Here is a 22,234-nt window from a genome sequence, read left to right on the forward strand (position 1 = left end):
GTTATCATAAATGGTTTCTTTCCTGATTTTGTTTTTTCCTCTTAAGTAGTTACTCATGGCAGGTTTCTTTTCCATTGCCGCCACCCATGAGATTAATTCAGCCTCTCTGACTTTCCGCTTGACCTTCTTCGTTGCTGTGTTGCCCACCCTACAGGCCGCATACTTGCTGGTAAGCTTCCTAGTTCTTTTCCTCCACTGTGAATCAATGTTTTTCCTGTACAGATACCTGCACACTCTCCCAGCACATTTACTTTTTTCGATATTCCTCAGCCGTTCTTCATACTCAATTTTACTGCGAGCTTCCCTCACTTCAAACCTAGTCCAGCCCATATCTCCCTGCACAGCTTCATTTGTAGTTTTCCCGTGAGTGCCCAATGCGAGGCGACCCACTAACCTTCGGTTCCCGTCGAGTCCTGATTGTAGCCCTGTTTGAAAGCAAACAACCGCATTTCCAAAAGTAAGTCCTGGAACAATTACACATTTCCACATACCTCGGAGAATACAATTGTCGCATACGGAATTGTCGAATACGGAATATAGATGGATCTAATGTATTCTGCAAGGCGCGGAAGTTTGATGAAATGAAAAGGTGTTATATACCGTACTGCAGTGAAGCGTGAGAGGAAACGGACGTTCCTGGATCTTGCCAGTTTTCGCGGCATTCGCATCACCACTCAATGTTCTCGGGCCTTGATTTTATTATTTAGTGTTTGCACTGCGAAGGGGGAAAGCCTCCTAGTTAACTCAACCAATCAGGAGCCCGTCCTTTGTTGGGCTGCTGAGCACGAAGTCGCGGCATCAAATCCTGGCAAAGACAGGTGTACTTACGTGGGGACGAAATGCAAAAACGCCCGTTTGGTTAGATTTAGGTTCATGGTAAAGAGCCTCAGGTGGTCCTAAGTACTCCGGATACACCCCCCCTCCACCCCCCCCCCCCGGCGGCGTGTCTCATAATCGAATAGTGGCTTTGGCACGTAAAATCCTGTAATTGAATTAATTTAGCGTATGTCCCAGCCATGTGGTGATTCCGGGAAAGAATGCCCGCCACGCGCCCCTACCGCCCGATTCCATGTGCCAGGACTAAGTTTTCTTAAACAGCAATGCTTTCATTTTCTGATAAATCAACTGAGTTTTTTCCTTCGGCGTCGTCTCTGCGTACAAAGCTCAGCTCAGTATCTACATTTACTTTGTGAATATGTTGCACATACTGCGTGCACCCGCTTAATTGGTTTGGGCTATTCCTTTCTGTGCATTCTTGTTTCACGTTTACCGGTCAACCGATTTACATGTCTAGCGAGTCACGTAAACACGACGCTCATATACGCCAGTTCAAAGTGGAAGACTACCAGAGCGTTCAGGCAACCAGTATTCGAGCGACAATTATGACGTTGAGAGCATTCAAATGAATGCGTTATACGAGCTCAAACCTCAATCGCTAGTACACCTTGGTCTTTCATTTTAACGCGTGGTACTGCTTTGCCTCGAGGCAAAAACTAACGACCATAGCAGGTCTGGAATGTGAAGCAGCTGCTGACATTCGCGTTATTCCTGCGCGGAGCATAAAACCTTACCGAAGCCCGAGTCCCACAAGAAAGCGTAGGAAGTCGAATTCCATTCGCGGTGGGTCGAGAGAGGGCCACTTGAGGTTGAACTCGGCGAGCAGGTCGTGCAGGGCTTGTGTGTTTTCCTGCTTTTCACTCATCACGGCGAGGCAGCTCTGATAGCCGGCCATCATCCGGGAACCGGACGTGAACGAGGAGCTGTTGGGGCTATTTTCAAGCTCTTGAAACAGCCGCAACCTGCATGCGGCAAGCGGTCACGTGGTGCACGTTTAGGTAAAAAAAAAAAAAAACACGCGGAAACTTCTCTGAGAGATATCTAAGTTGCGCAAACATTGTGCGGCTTGCTCATCTCCACGTGGCCCGATGTCCTTATCAATTTTACGAAGCCTGATCCGCTCAATATATACGCTTATCAACCATATCGGACTAGGTCATACCCTTATCTACCCTTATCGGTTGTTATCGACATAAGGAACTCAAAAGAACTGACCGGTAGGCTAGTTTGTGCTGCATAAGTTGGGGTAATGCGCTAAAAAGCATGCAGGACGACAAAAGGAGACGAAGACACAGCGCTACTAACAGCTGATTCTTTATTGCACATGGCTAATACATATGTGTATATGTGTTAACGCTGTGAAGTAAACAATCAGTTGTTAGTTATCTGTGTTTCTGCATATCACTTTTGATCTGTCAAACAAGGGTTTGCAGCCACAGTGCACGCAGTGTGCGGCTAGATGACAGATCTTTGCTAGATGACGAACATTGTTAGAATGCTCTCGTAAGTGATTATTGAGGCATCTTCGCGTATGTCCAATATATTCCTTCCCACAGGATAAAGAAATACACTAAAGCCCTCCTTCTATGCACGAAACAAATGGTTCTCGCTGTTTTTTTATTGCAGCCCTGAGGTTTCTGTGTAGAATTATTTACTTTCGCACAGAAACCAGACGCTTCGAAAGGGCCGGAGAAAGCGACGTAAACGCCAACACGTTTTCCAATTTTCTTCAGATTACGGCTAGCTTGGTGCAAATACGGCATTGAAACCTTTTTTGCTCCGCTCCGTTGGGCTGCGTGATCCGGACAATCATCTCGTCTTCTTAACATGCTGCCAGCTACAGCCGCCAGCAGTTGCAAGTGGTAGCCAGCTGCGCTTAGGTGCGAAACTTCCTTTTCGCCGCTTCTGTGCACAAGGTGTTGGCACAATTTAAAAAGAGCGTTTTTATGAAAGACGTTAATGATGCCTCGCTTAACTAATTTGCACTACGCTTACGATAATGATGGAATGGCCTTCTTTCCTCGGGGCCTGTAGCACCAACACACAAGACATTTTAGGAAATGAAGCGCGAGACCTAAAAACCTAGTGGATCCGTGAACAGGCACTTCACATGCCAGGATAAGAGGTTGGGGGCATTCAGGTAAAACTGAGCAAATCGCAGACTTGGCAGAAGTTGAGAATTCATTGTTACATTGCAAAAACACCAAATAATCATCTACCTATCTAAATGCTTTCGTAACCACTGGTCCTTCCAAGCGAGTGAGCGGAATTCTATCGTAATGAGCGAGAACGCGGTCGCTGCAAAAAAGGTAAAAGGCTGGAGCCAGTACATACATACGCCTTGCCTCTATAAAAACGTTGAGTCACACCAAGGGGCGAACGTTGAACACAAATAAAACTTTTGAAGTTCTAAAAACTGGTTGGAGGTTAGACAGACTTCATTCTGGAAGCCCACTATGCCGTGGCTGTCAATAGCGTTTTCCACCCATTGATGTACCTCCTTTTGTTGTTCAAAGTGAAACAAATCTTTAACTTCTAGAGAGAAGGCAGACAAGTTCACGGCAGTGTTGTCTTGAAAATTTTACCACTTTGTTGGAGCTGCTGATCCTAAAATCATAGTCGAGAGATAAAATCTTTAGCTTCGCCTGTAAAAAGCAAGCGACCGTTTTCTGTAATCCGCCCTTTTTTGAAATAATTACCTTTATGGACACTGTGCGTTTTCGCAGAAAAATACACTTGCACATAATCGCTTAGCCTTGCGTAGGTCCCGACAAAGGGCTTTTAGATTCAAACTCTTGCACATGTCCACGCGCCTCTTTCTTAAATGTTTCAAGGTACACGTCAGAACCGCTTAGCGGACAGGAGTTTATGGCTTCCAATTATTTAGCGTTGTTCGTGCCTTTTTCAAGCACAATGAAACCGCCTTCTTGATGGGCCTGAAGTAAGAATAACGAATTATCCTCGGAGTAGCCATCTGTACCGTTCATATTGTACATAACGATGGGTGCAGCGATTCTTCCAAGCAGGTCTACACCTTCCAAGATGCAGCGGTCAGCGTCAGTACGAGGCGCACTGCTACCACTCTTCCTCGCCATAGCAAGAAGCTCTGGCGCCGCCATTTTTGGTTAAATGACGGGTTTCGGAAGACAGGGCCGAAGCTGTTGCAGGGTTTGCAGATACAGCTGCTCTGTCGTGTTGTCCAGGGTTCGGGAGCTGAAGTGAAGCTACGGAGACGACTTAGCACATTATAATGAAATCTCAAAACGTTTATATGCCCAGAACCATGCGAACGTCGATTTTCAGGAAAGACTAGTGTTCAAAGCTGATCGCTAAGCCTTAACTGAGCAGCGTCCGAAATAACCAAGAGGCGTTTAGTGAATTGGTGGGAAAAACAGCAGAGAAAAGAGAAAGCCGGTGTCGTGAAAGCGATTGGGCACACAGAAATGCATATAGCTAGATTAGGATATGCAACACGTAAGTAGCTCACACAGGCCAGGTGAGTATTTGTCGTCATCCCGATTAAAAGGGAACGTCACCAAAAATCAGCACCATTGTCTGAGGATATATTAAAGGAGGGTAGGTAGCGAGAAGCAACTTTCAGCTATGGAGAACGTGTCGAGCTACTCTGAAGTTTTTTTTTTTCGCCACGCAAGTTTATGTGATATTTCATAAGTATTTTGCAAGAGTAGGTTGAGGTGACTGCAATACGCACATAGTGCCGCCTTGGCTGTCGTGAGGCATTGGAAGCACGCTTAACGAGTAAAAAATAGGCTTCACGTTGGCTGTCTAATACTCTGAGGGATGTCATTGCATAGTATTATAGATCACAGCTGAGTACGGTGAGAAGCTTGCAGAGTCTGACGAAAGAAGCTTATGAAAGGGATATTCAGGCACGGAATATGCATTCAGGTTGTATGGTTCATGGCACAAAGGAAATAGAATGAGCAAAAGAGAGAAGAATAAATGAAATTCTGTGAGGGAAAGCAAAAGAAGGCGGCAAGTTGGGTACAGGACGTGCTGAATTCTCTCGTGTTCTCCTTGAGCCAGCTTCAGCTTTCAATCCGTTTACGAGTACGGAGGCAGCAGCTATATCACGAAAAACGCTCAGTCGTTCCGGATTGCGTGGAGCTGGTAGAAACTCCTGTTCGCCATGCCATAAAAGCAAATTGAAGCAAGTCGTAGATATTGTCGCAAAGTCAAACAGGGGTCGTAGAGCGCTATTCAGGAGGCGCAGTGGCAGGTCACCTTTTTAAATAGCGAGTGCAACCGCGGCTACTTCACTGCGCCTTGAAAAAAAAAACGGTCACGCATACTCGCATTGTCTTCTCCTTCATCGGAGCACAGGTACGGCATTTGCACCCCTACGAAGGTAGCATCGTCCCGATATGCAATTAAACGCAAAAGTTAGTCGGACAGGTACGGCTTCATCCGTACCGCATTCACTACTTCGGGTAAGTGCTTGCGGCGACTGGAGCTATTGAAACTGTCAGGAATGACCTCGCAATTCACATCTCCCAGGCGTCGGATCACTCTTCCTTAGGAGTTTTTCGAAACGCCCACGACGGCGTATGGGTATCCAAACCCATACTTTATCACCGGGACTCGTAAGATCGTATCGTTTGGCATCTTGGTCTCGCAGATACGTACGCAGGTAAGCGGTCTGACTTCTTTGGCGCGCTGGGTAAATTCGTCAACGTCGGTAGGTATGTCCTCAAGCTCGCGGGCAGCATGGCACCCAGCGTCGTCGTTGCTTCGCCACCGTAGACCAAGCTCAACGGTGTCATTCCAGTAATTTCTTGTCGAGCGGTATTGTAGGCCAAGGTCACGTAAGGCAAAATCTAATCCCAGTTCTTACGTTCCGCATCAACATAAATGTATAGCATGTCTGCGAGGGTCTAATTGAGACGTTCGCTTAGTACGTTCGTCTGGGGATGATATGCGGTTGTTTTACGGTGGCTTGTGCCACTGAGTCTATGAACCGAGTCAAGGAGTTCAGCAGTGAAGGCAGTTCCCTTGTCTGTGATGACTGCATTTGGGGCGCCGTGTCTAAGTACGATGTTTCCGATGAAAGAGTGAGCTGCTTCAGCTGCTATTCCCGGCTGTGTAGCTCTAGTCTCCGCATAAAGCGTCAGGTAATCGGTGGCAACAATTACTCATCTGTTGCCAGCTGTAGAAGTTGCAAATGGGCCCAGGCAATCCGTTCCATCTTGGATGAATGGCTGGCCTGGTGCCTCGACTGGTTGTAAGAGACCTGCAGGCTTGACGAGAGGTACTTTGACTATTCGGAAGACGCCGCAAGTTTGTACATGTTTTACAACAGCGGGTAGCTTCGGCCAGCAGTACATGCGTCGGAATCGGGACAATGTTTTCATGTAGCCTAGATGACCTGCGGTGATTTCACTGTGGCATGCTTTCAGTATTTATTTTCGAAGTTATGCCGGTACGAAAAGCGGGTACGTGCTGGCACTGGTAGAAAAATGTTTCTTATAGAGAGCATCGTTCTGGAGACAAAACGACGGCCGTCCTCTGGCATAGAGTCGCGAAACGTCTTTACTTCGACCTTCCAAGAAATATAATGCCTGGAAGTAGCTTTGGGTCGGGGCGCTGCTCCTGTGAAATTGTGATGGCGTCGACCTTACCCAATAATGCAGCGTCCACGTCCACTTCATTGTTACCTGCGGACTCGACGAGTGACCGCGAGAGGCAGTCGGCGTCGGTGTGCCTCTTTCCTGATTTGTAAGTTATGGCCATGTCAAACTCCTGAAGCGTAAGACTCTAGCGCGCCAGGCGGATCCTTCAAGTTATCCAACAAAGAGGATGATGATCGCTGACAACCTTGAACGAACGGCCGTAACAATAGGGGCAAAATTAGGTAACTGCCCACACCACGGCGAGGCATTGCTTCTCGGTAGTCGAGTTTCCTCTGTACGAGACAGAGTTCGTCTGGCGTAGGCGATTACTTTTTCGGAACCGTCTTGCCACTGCTCCAGTAGGGCCCAGCCTAACATTACGTGCATCAGTGTGAAGTGCTGCAGGGGCATCTCGGTCGAAGTGCCCAAGAACAGGAGGTGTTTGCAGGGCTTGGCGTAGTTCAGAAAATCCTAGTTGCTCAACTCCGCCCCTCCCCCCTCTCCCCGCCCTCAGGGAGGGAAAATCGTCTCGTGTCAGGCGTGTTAACGGTGAACCAATACATGAAAAATTCGCAATAAAGCATCGACAATAGGCGCACAGCCCCAAGAAGTGCCTCACTGCATTCTTGTCGGACGGTGTGGGGAATATCGCCACGGCGTCTATTTTGTCTGGGTCAAATCGTACACCCTCACGACTGACGACTGGGCCGAGGAGGCACCGTTCGCTGAAACCAAAATGACATTTCTCGAGCTTTAACATCAGGCCAGCCGAGCGTATGGCTTGGAGAACAATGAGCAGCCGGCTTAAGTGCTCCTCAAATATAGCTGAGAACACTATAACGTCGTCTAGATAGGCCAAGCATGTTTGCCACTTCAAGCCTGATAGTACGATGTCCATTAGACGCTGAAAAGTGACAGGCGCTTAGCACAAACCAGCAGAAAGGACCTTAAATTCGTCAGGACTGTCGGGGGTCACGAAGGCAGTTTTCTCACAATCTCTCTCATCGACCTCAATCTGCCAATAGCCGCTTCGTAGGTCCATTGATGAAAAGCAACGTGCATGCCGCAGTCAGTCCAGCAAATCGTCGATGCGAGGCAGCGGTATACATCTTTCTTTGTAACCCGGTTTAATTTTCAGTAATCCATGCAGAATCTCAAACTGTCGTCTTTCTTTTTGATTAAGACCACGGGTGAAGCCCAGGGACTTTGTGAAGGCAGTATCACATCATCCTCGAGCATCTTCTTTACTTGCTTTTGAATCTCTTCCCGTTCCTTTGGAGCTACACGGTAGGGATTTTGTCGAATCGGTCGCGTAGTATCATTCGTGATGATACGGCGCTTGGCCAGTGGTATTTGTTTGACGTTTGACGTAGTCAAAAAGCAATCTTCAAACTGGTGCATCAGCTCCAACAGGCGCTGCCGTTCCGAAGGCGACAGGGCAAAGCTGACGTCGACAGACAAAGGTGGCGAGGGCGGCACGGTCGTTTCTTGTAGAGCGAAACAATCCAAGTTGGGTGATGTCGTCGCACTACGCAATTGCGGTACCCTTCTGGTTGTGACGGTGTTCGTTGCTGAAGTTGATGAGAAGGATTTACGCATTCCCATGAGTCATGTCGAGTACGCCTCTAGGAACGGAAACGCCTTGCGTGAGCAAGAGTGCAACAATCTGCTCCGCGATCACATCCCCGTGGTAGGGCTTCTTGCATGATACAGAGACAAGGCGGCAGGATCGCAGCTGAATGGTCACATCGTCGGCGATTCGCAAACGCTCATGTTTCCCGTAATTCATCGTTTCGCCATATGGGCTGACTGAAAACGTCACCATACATTCTGGAATGTTTATGACTGCGCCGTGACCTGGCAGAAAATCCATTCCCAAGATTAGGTTTTTGCAGCGGTCGGGGAGAATGACGAAAGTCGCAACGAAGTTGGAATCACTGATATAAATTTGGGAGGTGCATGTTCCCGTTGGTGTCATTAGCTGACCCCCGGCACTTCTTATGTGGGGCTTTGTCCAACGCGTCTCTAATTTCCTAATTCGGTGGGCCAGCTCTTGCTGCATATTCGAGTGGTCTGCCCCAGTGTCAACAAGTATGGTGACGTGATGTCCATTCACCAGACACCAGAATGTTGAGATAGGCATGGGCAACGTCGTCAGCGTGAGCATTCGTCGTCATATCGTCTTCGTGGGGAGTGTGGGCGATATTTTTGGCGTCTCGACATAGGGCAAGCTTCCTCCCGGAGGTCGCTGCCGTTAGTTTCCCCGGCGCGGACTATGGGAACGAACACCCCTGCCGACGTCAGTGGTGAAACTCTCGTGGTTTGGGGAAGTGTAACGCACGGGTGACGGAGACTGCCAGTGACGACGTGGTGAAGCTGCTTGTCTGGGCGACAGCTGATCACTGCTCGGGACGCGATGGTCGTCGAAGTGCACGGTAGCGGCAGACGAAATGGAACCGGCTCCATGTCTGAGTGGTGGCAGTAGCAATGTGGTGGTGTTCGCCGCAGTGGAAGCAGAGTGGTCGACGGTCGGCCTCGCGCCACAAGTCCGTATGGTGAACTGGAGGTCGTCTCACAGACTCCGGTTGCCACTACGGCACGGGAACGGGCCGTGGTGGAAATGGCGCTATCGGAGTTGAAGGGGGAGCACGTCGGATTATGTCGGCATAGGTCAGCGTACGTGTTTCTGGACATGGGGCTCATGAGGAGAATGCTTGCCGCAACTCATGGCGCACGACTTCGGCGACAAAAATGACCGGCGACTCCGTAGGAGGAATGTCCAGGGCTCGCAGCTCTTCATGCACGATGTCTCGAATCATGTCCCGTAAAGAAGTGTGGCCGACAATCTGAGTTGCGGAGCTGATTGGCGTGTTGTTGGGCTGGCGGTCAAAGTGGCGGCAACGTTGCTGAAGCGGCCGCTTGATGACAGTCGCTTCTTTGATGAATTCGTCGACCGTTTTTGACGGGTTTCGTACAAGACCAGCAAACAGCAGTTCCTTAATTCCCCGCATATGGTGACACACCTTTGCTTCGGTCATATCGAGGTCAGCTCGGCGAAACGGACGGGCCATATGGCAACGGTTTCGTTGGGTTTCTGTACCCGAGCCTCTAAAAATTGTTGCACGTAATTTCACCGGTCTGAGCTCGAGATAGTATCGAGTAGCTGACAAAGACCGGACGAAGATATGGCCTGTTCGCCCATTTCTCCAAGTAGGTTCGACTCCTACCGAAGGTCATGGGTTCAACTCCCTGTAAATTTTGGTGTCATAATGCCGGACATCGCATGTTTCGCCACCTGGGCTATCTAAGGCGTTCGCCTTAATAAATCAATTGCCACAACAACTATTCGAGCAGCTGCCGTGGCGTCACGATAACGTACTAGTCTTGTGCGCTGCACGTATTGGTTCGATTTCATGCAAAGGTTCTTTTGGGACATCGCGAAAATTTGCTGAAAGTTTCGGTGCGTAAGCCTTCTGATGATGCGAGCATATTCAACTCATGACCAAGGAAATTGTAGGTACAGCTTAACAAAATCATGCGCAAGGTACCACGCTATAACGACGAACGACACGCATAAATTTAATGTACAGCCCTATTACGTTTACGCCCACATGTGAAAATATTCGGCCAGTCTCTGTCGTGGCTTGCAGTTTAATAGTACATGGCAGCCTACACGCACTTATATCTCAGTATGCTATGCCCAAGAAGACAGCTTTTTTGGAATAGTAAAAGCTATAAAAATGATAACACCGCGACATTCTTTTTTTTCTTTTGGCAGAAAAAAGAAGCGAATAATCAATATACCTGCAAGATAACACATGTTGAAACGCACTGAAGTGCCCCAGCAAACGTCGTAATCACTCAAAAACGCTTATGTTTAAATTATTGGGTTTTACGTGATTATGAGGCATGCCGTAGTGGGGGTCTGCGCAAATTTCGACCACCGGGGGTTCTTTAACGTGCACCTAAATCTAAGTACACGGGTGTTTTCACATTTTGCCCCCATCGACACGCGGTCGCCGTGGCCGGGATTCAATCCGGCGACCTCGTGTTCAGCAGGGGATGCTTATGTACCATGACATAGGATCGAAGTTTCAGGAACCCTGCTCTGGACAAACGCGTTGCGGGCCGTACCGTCGATGCAAGTCGTAGCCACGTACCTGGTGCGCGACGCCAGTAGTTCAAACTGATTCCTGGCGGTGCCGTGGCTGCTGTTCCACGATCCGCACACGTGGTCGTAGAAGTTGTCGCACGGGTCCACGCGGCGGTCAACGCTGGCGGCCAGCTCGGCGCCGAAGTCGAAGCAGTCCGACGGGTGGTCGCACCACGGGAAAAGCCACGCGGCTACCCACATGAATGACACGCGTAGGGCGCAGTAGACGCACGACAGCGCCAGTTGTGCGGGAAGCTTCCAGAACATGGACCGCGCGGGAAGCCTTTCAACGCATCCCTCGGTGAACCTTCGGAGATGGCGGCTGAGCTCTCAACAATTCTGGTCGACCGATGCGAAGGTAGAGCCCGCTGTTTACCTAGAAACTCAGCGCCGCGAGGCAGGTAGTCAGAATCAATAAGGAGCTCTGCTGCTGCCTTGCTAGGGAGCCTGGAGCGAGTGAGTAGCGATCAATGCGTTCACGGTCAACATTGATTGCTTGGTTGTTTGGTTTGTTGGTTGAACCTACGTGATATGGTGCAACCCACTACGGAAACAAAGTCGTTATAGTTTTGTCACAGAGAAGTTATTGTAAATAAATGAACTGTACATTTTTGTACAAATATAAGAAAGGTCGTTACTTTTCAAAAATAGGTTGTGAATCTTTAGAGCAATTGTTAAGTTAGAGTTGCTAATTATATTGTTAAGTAATTATGATGAGAAAAATACATTAGGAAATTAAACATGGCAATCTCTGCATCACATAACGTTAAATACGTAGCATATCACGTATGTCCGGCAATAGTAGGTACTAGACACAATCCTAAGCTTTTGCTATGTTAAGATTCACGCATGCAGCAAGCTACCTGCTGTGCCTAGGGAGTCGAATGCGGCTCTATACGTCCGCATGCGTGCAATATACGGAAAAACCGCGTCAGAATTAGGCCTATTCAAACTGAACTCATCCGCACGTTATTTGTAATTTAAACCATTGTGTTGTATAAAGCTTTCTGAATTAACTTTAGGTTATTTGAAGCAAGATACGTAGATGCAAAATTGTCTAGATTGTAACCAGCTCATCTTTCTCAGGTAGTGGAAATATTTCCGCGATTCTCTATTCTGGCGGAATACATGCTTCTTTTAAAAGAGAAATTCAGTGTTCAAAAGGTCCCGAGGAGACATACTAAGCAGCAAGATGTTCTTAGGATGGATCCCGACGAGAAAAATTTTTGGCATTGCATTAAAAATTCCCCCAGGAGCTTTTGCTGAGGTATACTAAGACTGAATGATATTTGAAAGCGCAGACAATGTGGCTCACATAAAGTCATCTCACATGGGTAGCCTTAAGAATCCTAATGGAATATTGATGTTAAGCGTTGTACTGACGAAGTTCTCACGCTTCGAAAGAACTTTTGAAGTGATATTCGCTGATATAGGCGTCAACTCAAGGAACCGAATAAATTAGAACTCGGCATTTTGTTACTGGATTTAGCGAGCAAGCTGTGACGTCTTTCGTAACACTCATTATTGGCACTTGACATCATTATTTCGAATGTAACAACTTCCAAATTACATAGAATTGAATGCTGCGGTTTTACGCGCAAAGACAACGATTTGATTATGTGAAATGTCATAGTGGGCGACTCCGGATTAACTTTGACCCCCAACGGTTCTGTTACGTGCAACCAATGCATGAGACACGGGCGCTTGTGCATTTTGCCTCCATAGAAATGTGGCCGCTGCAGCCCAGATTTGACCCTGCGACCCCGGAATTAGTACTGCAAGACCACAGTCCCTGCGCCACCGCGGCGGTTTCGAACTTTTGTCACTCCAGTTAGTTGGACATTATTTGGATTGTAAAGAAGCTTTTTCCAAGCGACTTCTCGTCGTCTGTTTTCTGGTATTCCTTCGATATCCAACAAGCAAAAAGAGGAGTGGTTTATACATGTGCTCAATAAATTGAAGCTCACTCAAGGGCTTCAAATTCAGGTACGAGTAAGTGATACCCTCACACAGAGCTGCTGTTCCTTCATGCCGTGGCCTGTACCTACTACGAGGGCTTGGTTAAAACGCATGTGGATAATGGAAAATAATCATAGTTATTAATTAACCAAAAATTTAAGCAGAAATGGAATTTAGCTCTAATAGAAAGGCTAAAGTATGGGTACAGGTAACGAACAAAGATTTTAGAAGGTATATGAAATGGGAGTGAGTGAGTAAAAACTTTATTGAATGTAAAAAAAAAGATAAGAACGAAGGTTGGGGCCCCTATTCCAGGGCCCCACTGGCAGGAGCGGCTCGCTGGACTTGGTCCAGAAGAGCCAATTGGCTCTGCCGACCTTCGTCCGCAAGCCATGCCTCCCACTGCCTATTCCTCATTAGTGGATGTTAGTGCAATGTGGGGATGTCTATGGGTGGGAGGCCTCCTGGGGCACTCCGATATGATTTGTTTTAGTGTGGGTGTGTCCGTGCACGATGAGCACTCGTCGGTGAACCTATCATCCTAAGAGTGTTTAGACGCGACGAGCAATGATTGATGCTGGGCTTTTGATACAGGCTGCCCATCCGGGGCAGCCTTTCTTCAGTCGGCAGACATTCTTAACGTCCGAACATCGCACAGCGTCTATTAAGATGCCGTCGTGGACGGCTTCTGGTTTTGACCTATCGATTTCGTTAAGGTGCCCCCAATTATTTCCCTAGCGACTTTGCTATCCGCACTCATGGGCCAGCGCAGCAGCTGCAAAACGAAATGTGCTTAAGTATTAAGACATGTAGATGTGAAAGGGGGTTTATTAAGGTCGGACGGCAGGCGGTAGGAACGCATGACGGGCACAGCAAAGACAGCCTCAGCCGGCGTCAACAGCTCACGTTCTGCGCTCGCACCTGCCGCCTAGACAGTGTCCCACTGCTGCGTGCGTTGCTTTATCCCCACTACAGTACTCCTGCGGCGAAGGGAAGCCATCCTGGCGACTCAAAGCGATTTGAAAATAAGGGGGTCATGATATGGTTTGCGGCGGCTCACGTGGACCACCTGGCGGCGAAGACGAGGCTTGTCGGAGGATGGGGTGATCGGCTGAACAACATAGGTGGCGAAAGATAGGCACGTGATGACGCGACACGGGCCTTGGTACTTGGGGGTAAACTTAGGAAAACTTAGGAGTCAGGCCAGGGGAATGAAACGGCGTGCGGAGCCAGACGAGGGAGCCGACGGTGAAGAAAGCTTGCGCAGTGAGATTGCGGTCATGGCGATCTTGTTGGAGGGCTTGATTGTCCGAAGGAGCGGGCCAGCTGCCGACACTCTTCAGCATATTGAGCCATTTCAGAAAGTGGGCTGAATTCGGAGGCGTTCGTAAGATACGGCAACATGGTGTCGAGTGTGGTGCATGTCCGCAGCCATACAAAAGAAAGAATGGGGAAAAGCCGGTTGTCGAGTGTGTCGCGGCATTACACGGGTAAGTGACGAATGGAAGAACGACACCCAGCTACAGTGGTCACAAGTAATGTACACTCGCCCACAAAATATTGCGGGGTGCGCGAGCGCGTAGCGAAACGACCCTCCTCCTCTGCTAGCAGGGAACCCCTGGTATCGAGACCGACGCCTGCACGCATGCGCGTCCCCGCGAGGCTGCAAGCGTGCATGTTTCCGCGCTTCCTGCTTGCGCTACGACGATATCCGAATGCAGCCGCGAAGTGCCCCTGTTGCGTTTGGCGCTGTGGCGGCTTCGACGGGCAAAACTTCGTTTATACAACGGAAATCAAGAGTTCATTTTCGTTTTGCCTGTCTCCTTTTAATAGCGCCTTAAATTAAATTATGGGGTTTTACGTGCCAAAACCACTTCCTGATTATAAGGCACGCCTTAGTGGAGGACTCCGGAAATTTCGACCACCTGGGTTTCTTTAACGTGCGCCTAAATCTAAGTACACGGGTGTTTTCGCATTTCGCCCCCATCGAAATGCGGCCGCCGTGGCCGGGATTCGATCCCGCGACCTCGTGCTTAGCAATCCAACACCATAGCCACTGAGCAACCACGGCGGGTATAGCACCTTTTCTGCCATGCTCTTCTGCGGGAAAACGCCCCATTCGTAATAAGAAAGAAACAATGAAGATTGGCCACGAGAAGGTCAGCGCAGAGAAAAAAAAATGACGCGTTCGCTAGCGGGCCACATGCGGCAGCGCTCGTGACTCGACAAAAAGCGGCCGCAGCGGCGCGCGCAAGCTCACGCTTCTAAACACGCTTCACATAGTTGTGCCCGCCGAAGCTGCAAGAGGGGCACCTCGTGGCTACATTCCGATATCGCAGGCGCGCAAGGAGGAAGCGCGGAAACATGCACCCTTGCAGTCTCGGAGGGATGCGCATGCGTGCAGGCGCCGGTCTCGACACCAGGGCTTCCCCGCTAGCAGAGGAGGAGGGTCGTTTCGCCACGCGCTCGCGCACCCCGTAATATTTTGTGGGCGAGTGTACATGGACAGCATGTCTCCCAGCGTGCGGTTAAAGCGCTCTATTAGTCCATTGGTCTGCGGGTGGTAGGCTGTAGAAGTGCGGTGAACTGCACGGCATGAACGAAGGAGCTCCTGAAGGACATCCTATAAAAACACACGCCCTCTGTCGCTGAGAAGTTCGCATGGTGCGCCATGCCTTAGGACGAAATGACGCAAGACGAAGTTCACAACGTCACGAGCACCAGCCGAAGGAAGCGCAGCCGTTTCCGCATACCGCTTTAGGTGGTCGACGGTGACGATGACTCATTTGTTGCCAGCGACCGAGCATGGAAGTGGGCCATAAAGATAAATTCCGACATGGTCGAAGGGGAGTGCAGGACACGGTGAAGGCTACACGACGACGTCATGCAGATAACACAAACATATCTGCCACTTTAGACCACGTAAGATGCTGTCCATCATTCGCTCGAATGTGGCAGGCGCATTGCAGAGTCGAAACGGCATGAATGTGAATTCGCACAGACCGTCCGGGGTGACGAACGCCATCTTTGGACGAAAACACTCGGCCATCGGGACTTGCCAATAACCCGAACGCAGGTCGAGTGAAGAGAAGAATTTGGCGCCCTGCAAGCAATCACGGACGTTGTCAATGCGTGGAAGAGGGTAAAACATCTTTTCTAGTAATTTTGTTGAGATGCCGGTAATCCACACAGAACCTAACTGAACCATCTTTTTTCTTGACCAGCTCAACGGGGGATCACTAAGGACAACAGGAAGGCTGGATGACTCCACGCTGAAGCATGTCGTTAACTTGCTCCGTAATTATACGACGCTCCGCTGATGATACACAGTAGGGACGTTGTGCACCAGAAAATGGCACCGGTGGCTGTCAGAGAGGTTGAGCGGCCAACGCTGGCAGTCGACGCGGTGGCTGTGCAGCGGCAGGCGCATAAGTGAGTCGTGCGGCAACAGGTGTCGGCTGAGGGGTGGATGGCAGCACCTCGGAGACCTGCTCCTGAACTACTTTTGTGATAGATGGCGCTAGATTGTGCGTAGGCACTTCTGGATCCGACAAATACGACAAACACGAGAGCTGCCGTACCACTTCCTCACTCACATATACTTTGATTTGCGATAGTAGCGTATTGTGGTCACCACCTGGCTGCAAGCGGATCTGCGTCCAAGAGCGCCGTTCGAGGCGGCCAGGTAATCAAAATGGCAGAGGTGGTGGCTTTGTTTGATAAGTGCCATTTCGCACCTGCAGTCACGGCAAAATGTCCGAAAAATCGCACAGCGAAGGGTTCTTGCGCCCGAAAGTTCAGACGTTCTTATACATTGAGTCTATGGGGTACGTAGCGGTGCCGCGAAGCTGTCCGAATTATCCGGCGTCCGGAAAGGTGGTCGTTGACTGTACACTGGCAACTCCTCCAGCCGACGACAGGGCGTCAAAGTAGATTCATTACGATTCCTTTTTGTTACTCTAGCCAGCATTACCACCAATTTCGTTCCCTTTCAATAAAATTACAGCTAATTTTCCCTGATAGAAGCACACATTTCCTGAGTTTTCCCTGAGTATTTCCAGACTATTCAATATACCTGAGAATTTCCGGTTTTCCCGGTTTTCCCGGTTGGTAGACACCCTGAATACAGTGCCTGCAGAAGATACATATTTTTCGCAGCGAGAAAAACTTTACAGATAGTGGCATGTGCAAAAATCGACAATTCACGGCCACCCCATGCTTCGGCCTTCGCACGCATTTGATCCGTTTTTTCGAGCTAGAGTTACTCGTTTTCAGGATACCCATCTAAAGGTACCCCAAGGTAAGTACTAGGTGTCGTGAGCCACCGGATATTTTCAAAAATACCGGGCGTGGCATTCTAATGGCCATGCCAGATACCAATACTCTTTTGCTCATTGATTTCACTGCCGCTTTTCTCGCAAAACCTTTCAGTAATTCTTAACAATGAGCTAACACTCTCCCTATCTGCAGCAAATAGGGCAACGTCATCGGCATCAGCTAGAACACGTACTTCACAGGATTATATTTTGAACCCCCTGATTTCTGTACTATTAAATATTTTTCCACAGAGCGGCTCCAAAAATAAAACAAAAGGTAAAGGACTTAACGGAAAACTCTGTCGAATGGAAGAGAGTACTCGTATGCGCTGTGAAAGTTCACCATTAACAAATAAATTGGTACATGAGCGTTGATATGACATTTTGATACCTTTACACATGACGGAACCAAGTCCTACATAATTAATTAATACAAAGAGAACGCTATGTGGTACCATGTCAAAAGCTGTAGCTATACCTATTTGCAGCATCGCTACCTTGAGGAGACCGCTATCGCAATACTCTAACATGCTTCTAGCTGTATGTAGAGCGTAGCTGCGAGTGTTTAATTAATTCGACATTAATTCACTGTGCTTTCATTAGCACCAAACGTCTTAGGTTCGAGTTCCACCAAAAGGTCAAAGATTCGCAGCCTTCTTGGAGCATGGCGTAGTCACGCCAACGCCGGATTATCCGCTTCATGAGCCACGTAATCATCTCGCCTTAAAGAATGCGGTGCAAGCCATTCTGCGATGACCGTCGATGGTAATGTGTTTATATCCAAATACTTTAGCGACAAAACGCATTGCCATCGTCGGAACAAGTTATGTATCAGGCACGTACAGCAGCGGGACTGCTCAATCGCGTTTCCTTAAAACAGTTGTTCGCATCTAGCAAAAAAGCTGCCGCCGCGAAACCGGCGCATGGCCTCCGAAGTGCACAAAATAAATAAAGCAACAAGTATGCACGCATGCATGTTGTTTCCGCCAACGTATGTTACTGAGCGTGTGCTACAACTTACGTGCTGCCGTTCAATGAACCGCGCTCATACCAACTTGGAATGCAAGGCACGTCTAATTAGGGACCTGCCACACTTCCATGACTCGCTTGGACTTCACTTGGCGTCGACGGTTTTGTGCAACTGTGTGTGCAACGCGCTGTTAATTTGGGGACTGAGTCCTGTCAAACATTATCCATCGGGCAGAGCCTTTGTTTCTTTTATGTTTTATTCCCTTAGTTTTCAGCAGAAACTTTTGTGCTCCCCCGTGGCGTGACAAAGTCGAGGAGCTCAACGTAATTCGAATTCAGCGCTCGTGCTTGCTACCCAGAATCCGCGCTGAGCCGTCGTCCGTTTCCGCGATTTTAAAATTTGACAGCGAGAGCGCGTGTCTCTGGGTGCAGATTCTGTTTTCAGGCATTCGAACTCGTTTACGCGTTGAACAGCTGCATGCGTTTTGTGCCAAACATTGTTAAGGAACCAAAAGTAAGAATCCGTGGTTTTCCATTGAGAAACTGAAAATATGGACGCGGCTAAAGAGACTTAGGATGAGAAAAATCTTGCGCTACTTTACTCCCCTTGCTCCAACGCCTCGTATTGTGAAAATTTCAGATTTGTCCTCTGAAATTAAAAATCAAGTGGTTATAGACAAAATACGGGGAATCACTACCTAGTTTTATTAGAGCGGCATCACACGACACGTAACCATGTTACATGATTTCGCACTTCATTTCCGTGTAAGCGCATGCGCGATCTACGTGCATGCCATGTATAAAATGACGCAGTGGCACAATAAACTTAGTTGAAAGTTTGCGCTTGGTGTGTCGTCTTCTTTCACGTCCGTGTCGTTTTTTATGTCGCGCAATATCATTTAAGCAATGGATTACCAACTTGCCCGGAATGCTGCTCTATTAGAGCTTCCCTTTCAAATTAACATGGTACAGGTGGCTGATTTCGGAATAATGTCGAACTCATTTACTGACTAATTGAAATCTGTTTTTGCTAAAGATGATGGTGCCCTCTTTTCTTTTATGTCTCCTTGCCACCTATGGCAGACCTCATAATCTCAGAACAAGGTATCTTCAACGTGCTGTTAAAACTGAATATGAAGAAGTCACCTGGGCCAGACAACAACCCAAATTCATTTCTTCAAGAATATGCCTCGTGGGTGTCTATGTATTTGCACGTTTATTTAATAAATCATTACGCAACGGTGAACTACCGAATAACTGGGTGGCATCCAGAATTAAACCGTTACATAAAAGTTGAAACAGAATCAACATTACCAACTATCACCCGATTTCATTTACCACAATTTCGAGATTACTCGAAGACATTATATAAAATCAAATGCTATATTGTCTTGATAATCATAATTTTAAACCTAATATCAACACGGTTTAACAAAAGGATTCTCGACGTGTACTCAGCTGATTGAAACAATGCACGATTTTGTAATGTCAATTAACAATCCTACACACATTGGCGCTATTTATAAAGGGAAAATCAGACGTCCACCGTTCGTAGCAAATGGCACAAAGGAAACCCATGCGGGCTCCTCAAAAGAAAGGCCTCGCAGTTGAAGAAAAATTCGTCCTGGTCCGGGACTCGAACCCGGGACCATCGCCTTTCCGGGGCCGCCGCTCTATCATCTGAGTTAACCAGGCGGCTAGCAGATGGCAGGATGAAGTCGAATTTGTCAACAACTCGAAGCAAAGGCAAAAGTTTGACGTAATAGTTCTGGGAAAACCCGCAAGGTGGAGAGAAGTAATTAATAAAAGGAAAATCAGACATCCACCCTTCGTAGCAAATGCTACAAAGGAAACCCATACGGGTTCCTCGAAAGAAAGGCCTCGCAGCTGAAGAAAAATTCGTCGTGGTCCCGCACTCGAACCCGGGACCACCGCCTTCTGCGTCTGAAGTGGAAAGGTAAGTCCCTAATGCATAGTACTGCGTCTGACTCTTCTTCGCGGCGGATTGACTCCGCAGATAGTGCAAGAGCTGCCTGGATTGGTGGCGCTTCCAGCCGTTTCCTTTTAGACTCCGGGCTTGCTCTCTTTATGCGCTCATTTGGAAAATAAACTGGCATGTTCAGAAATTTCGACGAAAGGCACTGGAATGAATACCATGGTGCGGTCATCGCGCGGCCTGTTTCTTCGTCAACGTACGAGGCCCCTTGAATTGTGTCTCCAAGTGCGAAGTGCAGCTAGCAAACGAAAACAAGAAAAAAAATGAAATGAAATGCAGCCACTGTTTAACCGCAACGTTTTAGCCAGACAGTCGATAATATGTTAAGTAGGTGCTACATTGACTACCAATATCATGCGCTATACGAAGTTCCAACGTTGTGCACTTCTAATGCAAAAGCATATGTCCCACGAGATCAAGCGATGTCACGAAAAATGGCCGATGGCGCAAAGAGTAAAAGCACGTCATAAAATGCGCGGATTGAAGTCCACTTCAACGCCGCCTAATGGTCCTTCAGGTCTTGAACTCCTCGCGAGCAAGCAATCGCTTGAGAAGCTTGGCGCGTTCTCATTTGTCCTTACGGAGGAGAAGTTAGGACGCAGACGAGAGCTTGTGCGAAATAGGAACGCGTGGAAAGAAACCTTTCCCCAAAGGGACTATGACACCTTCGCATTCCCACACTTAAGTTCCTCTGGTAAAATTTAATCGCGCTGGGAAGCATGAGAGCATTCTGCAGGGTAATTCATCGTGAAATACTGTGAAGCAGTCAAGTTCTCCCGTGGAGCTGCGCGCGCCCATTTTTTTATGCAGCTTCTCGTCTTGAGAAAAGACGAGCCCCTTTCACTTCGATTCATAATTGTTACGACACTGAGGGACACAGCACTTGTTTGCCATGTCGAATTCGATGTCCCGCCATGGCTACAGCAACAAACAGACCTGTCCGGTGTGCTGCCGCACTACTTGTCTTCCGTCGTAAAATGTACTGCGCTTTGACTACAACGTTTTCCCGCTAGATGCTCATAATAAATTCAGATATTACTGCCATAACAACAATGTAGCTTTCTTCGGACACTTGCTTTTCTCTATTGAGAGAAAGGCAGTCAATTTCTAATTGGCGACCAGTGACGCGTCTCAAGTTGTATTCACCCACGTTTGAGTGCTTTGCCGACGCAACCATATCAAACGCGCCGCCACCATTTGGTGGAGTCAGCACTCCGAAAACGGAGAGCGCTTCGGCCTTTCAAGGCTATACATGACAACATCGAGCACGGAAAATGATAGGAGGGAGCATACCGCGGCGCGATTAAAGCCAAACATGGTGGCCGAACACGTGATCACACGTCAAAGTGCGCGCTTGGTTTTAGTGATCCCGCTTTCCAAGCAGAGCCACGGCATGGCAGCCCAACAAGCGCGTACCGAGTAAAAATTACTGGCATAGCTATACTGGGACCCGAACGTCTCAGGAAATCTCGATTCTTGCTCCGTAATCTCGACGCAGGAGGTCACGTGATGGGCCACCACTGTGGCTTGACGGAGCGTTCGCTTGCCAAGGCTGGCTGCGTAACGTAATGCTCCCTCCTATATTTTTCCTTCCTCCATGCCTGGCGAAAACTTTGTGTAAGCACGGCCAAAACTACGGAGCCGAAGCGCACTTGTTTTACTGCACCCCAACATGTAGTCCCCTAATGAAAGCGTCTGTAGACTATTCAGGCTAAATGAAAAATTCACTAGTGACTCATTGCTTTCTATGCAATTTTGTCATTAGTTAATCAATAAAAATCTGTCGGAGTAGAAAGAAATTTGTTTCACACTCTTTCAGGTTTTCTGACTTTCCGGCGTCCGTAGCTCTTTTCCATTCCATTCAAACAAAGATGGCGTCACTCGTTCACAGCTTGTCGACGTCGCCTATGAAGGAATGACCGCCGCCTCTCGTGAATCCACCAGCTTTGCAGCCGTACCAAGGGTTGTCAAACCAAAAACTTCGTACAGGCCAGGAAATTGGTGCAGAACGTTTACGCGCAAGTAAAGAAAAACGACCCGCAGCAGTCTGTTCGAGCCACATGTCCGAAGGTTAGCGAACTCACTGGTCTTAGCGAACACAGTGTCTTACGGATTAAGCTCGACGTAAACTTTGGCACCCTTAAGTCGCCGAAGCGCAAGCGCCTGCGTCTCCCAGCCCTGAATACCCGTGAGAAAAGAAAACCGGGAGGACAAGACTGCAACTTCGTAACAGCTTCTCCATCGCAGCTCTACGAAGAAAAGTGCCTCAGTACTTTCTGCGTAATCAAATTCCGACAGCTTCAAAACTTGCTGACAGTGCCATGAATATGCCTGGAATCAGCGTGCGAATTATGCTTTTGAAACATTGGAGATA

The 22,234-nt window shown here is 48.3% G+C and overlaps 1 protein-coding gene across 4 annotated transcripts in view; it reads right to left on the reverse strand.

Annotated features, from left to right (window-relative positions):
• The window catches only part of LOC135912778 (endothelin-converting enzyme 2-like), a 66,670-nt gene extending 55,549 nt beyond the window's left edge, over positions 1 to 11,121 (reverse strand). For all 4 annotated transcript variants that reach the window (XM_065445322.2, XM_065445324.2, XM_065445321.2 and 1 more), the window contains exons 1-2: positions 10,628 to 11,121; positions 1,572 to 1,799 (exon numbers count right to left, since the gene is read on the reverse strand). In XM_065445322.2, the coding sequence (XP_065301394.2) occupies positions 1,572 to 1,799; positions 10,628 to 10,887 (488 nt within the window). In that variant the 5' untranslated portion in view covers positions 10,888 to 11,121. The remainder of the gene's footprint in view (positions 1 to 1,571; positions 1,800 to 10,627) is intronic.
• Between the last annotated feature and the right edge of the window lie 11,113 nt (positions 11,122 to 22,234).

The sequence above is a fragment of the Dermacentor albipictus genome, chromosome 2 (genome assembly GCF_038994185.2).
Source record: "Dermacentor albipictus isolate Rhodes 1998 colony chromosome 2, USDA_Dalb.pri_finalv2, whole genome shotgun sequence".
In the NCBI taxonomy this organism is placed as follows: domain Eukaryota; kingdom Metazoa; phylum Arthropoda; class Arachnida; order Ixodida; family Ixodidae; genus Dermacentor; species Dermacentor albipictus.